The 3,407-nt window shown below is 52.4% G+C and overlaps 1 protein-coding gene across 1 annotated transcript; it reads left to right on the forward strand.

The window, feature by feature from the left end:
- The first annotated feature begins 250 nt into the window (after positions 1 to 250).
- On the forward strand, positions 251 to 2,980 carry LOC123287608 (melanoma antigen preferentially expressed in tumors-like). Its single transcript, XM_044775046.2, has 3 exons — positions 251 to 540; positions 981 to 1,571; positions 2,455 to 2,980. Exons 1-3 carry the CDS (start codon positions 251 to 253, stop codon positions 2,978 to 2,980), a joined length of 1,407 nt encoding a protein of 468 aa, XP_044630981.2.
- The last annotated feature ends 427 nt before the right edge of the window (positions 2,981 to 3,407 follow it).

Below are 3,407 nucleotides of genomic sequence, written 5' to 3' on the forward strand. Positions count from 1 at the left end.
TGAGGGACAGGGAAAACTCTAATTATTCCCGTTTCGGCCAGCTGGTATCAGAGTCAGGAACACTGGGCTGACACTAGCAGAGAAAGAGCTGGTGATTATGACTAGCAACGCAAAGGTGGAAGGAGGGATGGGGGTCTCGCTCCTGCTGTGACAGTTGTTTGAGGCCTGGGTTGTGCTGGCCCCACAAAAGAGGCTGTGCAATGTGAAGCCCACTCAGGATTTCCTCTTACCTTGTGCCAGGTCAGTGGCGATGAGCCGACAAGCCCCTCTCCGCCTCCTGGACCTTGCAGCGCAGAGCCTGCTGAGTGATGAAGACTCAGCCGTGCGTGCCCTGGGAGAGCTCCCTGTGGGCCTCTTCCCAACACTGTCCACTGTGGCCTTTGAAGGGGGGCACACAAAGACGGTGACAGCAATGGTGCAGGCCTGGCCCTTCCCCTGCCTTCACCTGGGATCATTAAGGGATCAGTCAATAACTCAAGACCTGTTGGAAGCGGTACTAGATGGGCTGGAATTGGTTGCTACCAACACTGCTTGCCCCAGGTAACTGTAGAGATGGGGTACTGGTGGGGGCATAGTGAGTTGAGAAGGAGGGAGCTGGATTCAAGAATGTGGGGTCCAAGGATGTGCCAGTATCTTCTGGTAGTACATCAATCAGTGGGAGGCCTTGAGGTCATTGTTCAAATGCCCTCCAAGAGGAAAGACCTAGTATAGTTCAGTGCTGATCGTGCTGCTGAGGTCATCGAGAGTGTGGTTAGGTGCCTGGGTGGTATCCCTGGATCATATAAGAGAAGGGGACTGAGGAGGGTCTGAGGCTGTATGAGGCTGGAAGAGTGCACTTAGAAGGCTTGGCAGACAGCAGTGGGCAGGGCTGCTGGCCAGCACAGAGGCCACTTCCCAGGGTCTGCTGCTGCCAGTCTCATACCAGCCCTGCCATATATCCTGAAAGTCACACTCTCAGCCCTCCTCCTCCTTCCCCACAGGAGATCGAAGCTAAAGGTGATGGATTTTACCCATGACTTTGGGCACTCCAACTGGGAGGAATGCTCTGAGACCTCTCCTGCACCGTTTGTCATCACGCACGTGCTAGAAGAGCCTGAGGCAGACCAGCTCACGCCCAGTTTCAGAGAACAGCCTCGGAGTGACCGAGAACCTGTGGACATATACACGGACCTGTTCTTAGGTGGTTTGTTCGGTTTCTTCCACCTGTCTGGGTTTCTGTCGAACATATTGCAGCGAGTCGAGAAGAGCCACGGCTGTCTGCGCCTCCGCTGTCGGACACTGGTCATTAACCAAGTGCCATTCCGCAGCCTCATAGAGATCCTGGGAATGCTGGAGCTGGAGGCCATCCAAGAGGTGAGGCTTCATCACAGGAGCAGGTTCTGCTTCCAGTCAGACCTCATCCAGTTCTTCACCCAGCTAGGGCAGATGAGCAGCCTGGGCAAACTCATCATGAGTGACATCCCCTGGGATTTCCCAGCTGACTGTTTCTCCCTGCTGAGTCTGCTGGACCACCTCCAGAAGCTCCACCTCACCTTTGGCTGTCTCTCGGGCCAGCTCCATAAGATGCTCAGGTGAGTGTGTGAAAGTCCCTCTGAAGCTACAAGGCCAAGGTCCCTGAACACTCCTCTAAGCATTGCTCTCTCAGAGCAGAGACAAGCCGGGACTCACCCCTTCCATGAGTTCCTGCAGACTCACTGATGGACTTAGACTCCAAGGCTGGGGTCTTGGGCCAACCAATGTCTATTGGCTCTTATAGAAGAGAAAGACATATGTCCAAGATTGGCATCTCATCCACTCATTCATTTGTTCATTCATTCATTCAAGCACTTAGTTCATGCCAAGCAGAGAGCTAAGAATGGATATAAAACCCTGAAAAAAGTCAGACAGGGCCTTGTCTTCCTGGAGCTTACAAGAGCTTATGTAGAGAAGGGTGAACAAGGATGCTAAGTTGGAAGGGCAGTATTGGAGGAAGGTAATTGCCCACACAGCATCTAAGCCCAGGTGATTTGGTCAACTCATCCCCTCATCTGTGTCTCACAGACTTCTCTGTCTGTGAATAGGAGCATGGGGAACACCTTCCTAAACCTGCCACCAGTAAAAACCTAGCGCTTACCACGTGTAGGAGCCACATCTAAATTTCATCAATTCCTACAACTTAGGGACGTGAGTGATCACTGTGTTTACATGGCTCATTAGGAAGCTGAGGCTGAGAGAGGTCAGTGCGCCTGACACCAAGCTCTGAAAACAGGAGAGGTCCTGTTGGTGATGGGAAAATGTTTGACTCCAAGCTCCATGTTCTTAACCAGTACAGAAGACTGGCTCCTACCATTTGCATCTAGACTGAGGTAGGGGTGGGGCGAATTTCTCAGGCCAGATTTCTGGACCTTTCCCAAATGTATCTAGCACTCCACCCCAATTTCCAAGAAGTAACTGTGTCTTCCTGTGTCTCCACAGTGACCTGCAAAAACCATTGGAGACTCTGGTGATTAATGGATGTAGGATTACTGAGAATGACATCACCTACTTGTCCCAGAGCACTCATGCCACCCGCCTGAAGGAGTTGGTCCTGTGTAGCAATAACCTGTCCCAAACGGTCCCTGGGCCCCTCAAGGTTCTGCTCAGTGAGGTCTCCGGCACGCTGCAGCACCTGAACCTGAGGAGCTGCCGGCTGAAGGAGGCCCAGCTCCGTGCCCTCCTGCCTGCCCTGTGCTGCTGCTCCCGCCTCCGCTCCCTCGTGTTCTATGACAATGTCATCTCCACGTCAGGCATCATGAACGTGCTGCAGCACTTAGCGGGGCTGAAGGAGCTGAAGCGTGTGCACTACCCTGTGCCTGCTGAATGCATTGTGTACTTGGATGAATACAGGTGGGGGAACCTCAACAGAGTGGAACTCGCCCGGGTCCACACCAGACTGCAGGAAATGCTGCAAGCTCTGCAGCGGGCCGACATGGAGCTGACGAATTGTACCTCGATGCCCTGACTTATGAAAATGCACAGCTGGCCTGATGGGGAAGAGCAGCAGCAGTGGGTCTCGCAGCTGTGGCAGTGGAGTTCCTGAACGGGTGGTGTGGCTTTAAAGAAAACTATGGAAATGAGAAACGGTGCAGTGAACACTAGCGGTGACGTCTCTTTCCGGGTAGAGCCGGCCTCCGTTATTCATGGAATCAACAGGCACTAGCGCTGTTCTGATGCCGGGATAAAAAGAAAACCTCTCCAGCACTTGTCCTTCTGCTCTGTTTACCCAATTTCTCTTTCATTTTGCTTCCCACTTTGACCAACAAGCAATTGGGTGATTTTCTTCTCGAAACACTTGTTTATAAAATGGGGTAAGGGAGATGTTAATCAAAGAATAGGTAAGTGTAAGGTGCCCAGAACAGGGCTTTCCTTCACTCGCTTATTCACCAACT

Source organism: Equus asinus, chromosome 3 (genome assembly GCF_041296235.1).
Source record: "Equus asinus isolate D_3611 breed Donkey chromosome 3, EquAss-T2T_v2, whole genome shotgun sequence".
Classification (NCBI taxonomy): domain Eukaryota; kingdom Metazoa; phylum Chordata; class Mammalia; order Perissodactyla; family Equidae; genus Equus; species Equus asinus.

Bases quoted from the DNA above. Each gene is read 5' to 3' on its own strand.
- LOC123287608 (XM_044775046.2), top strand. From the start codon at position 251: ATGAGCCGACAAGCCCCTCTCCGCCTCCTGGACCTTGCAGCGCAGAGC. The intron at 541-980 runs GTAACTGTAGAG...CCTTCCCCACAG, and splicing joins ACCAACACTGCTTGCCCCAG to GAGATCGAAGCTAAAGGTGA. The intron at 1,572-2,454 runs GTGAGTGTGTGA...GTGTCTCCACAG, and splicing joins CAGCTCCATAAGATGCTCAG to TGACCTGCAAAAACCATTGG.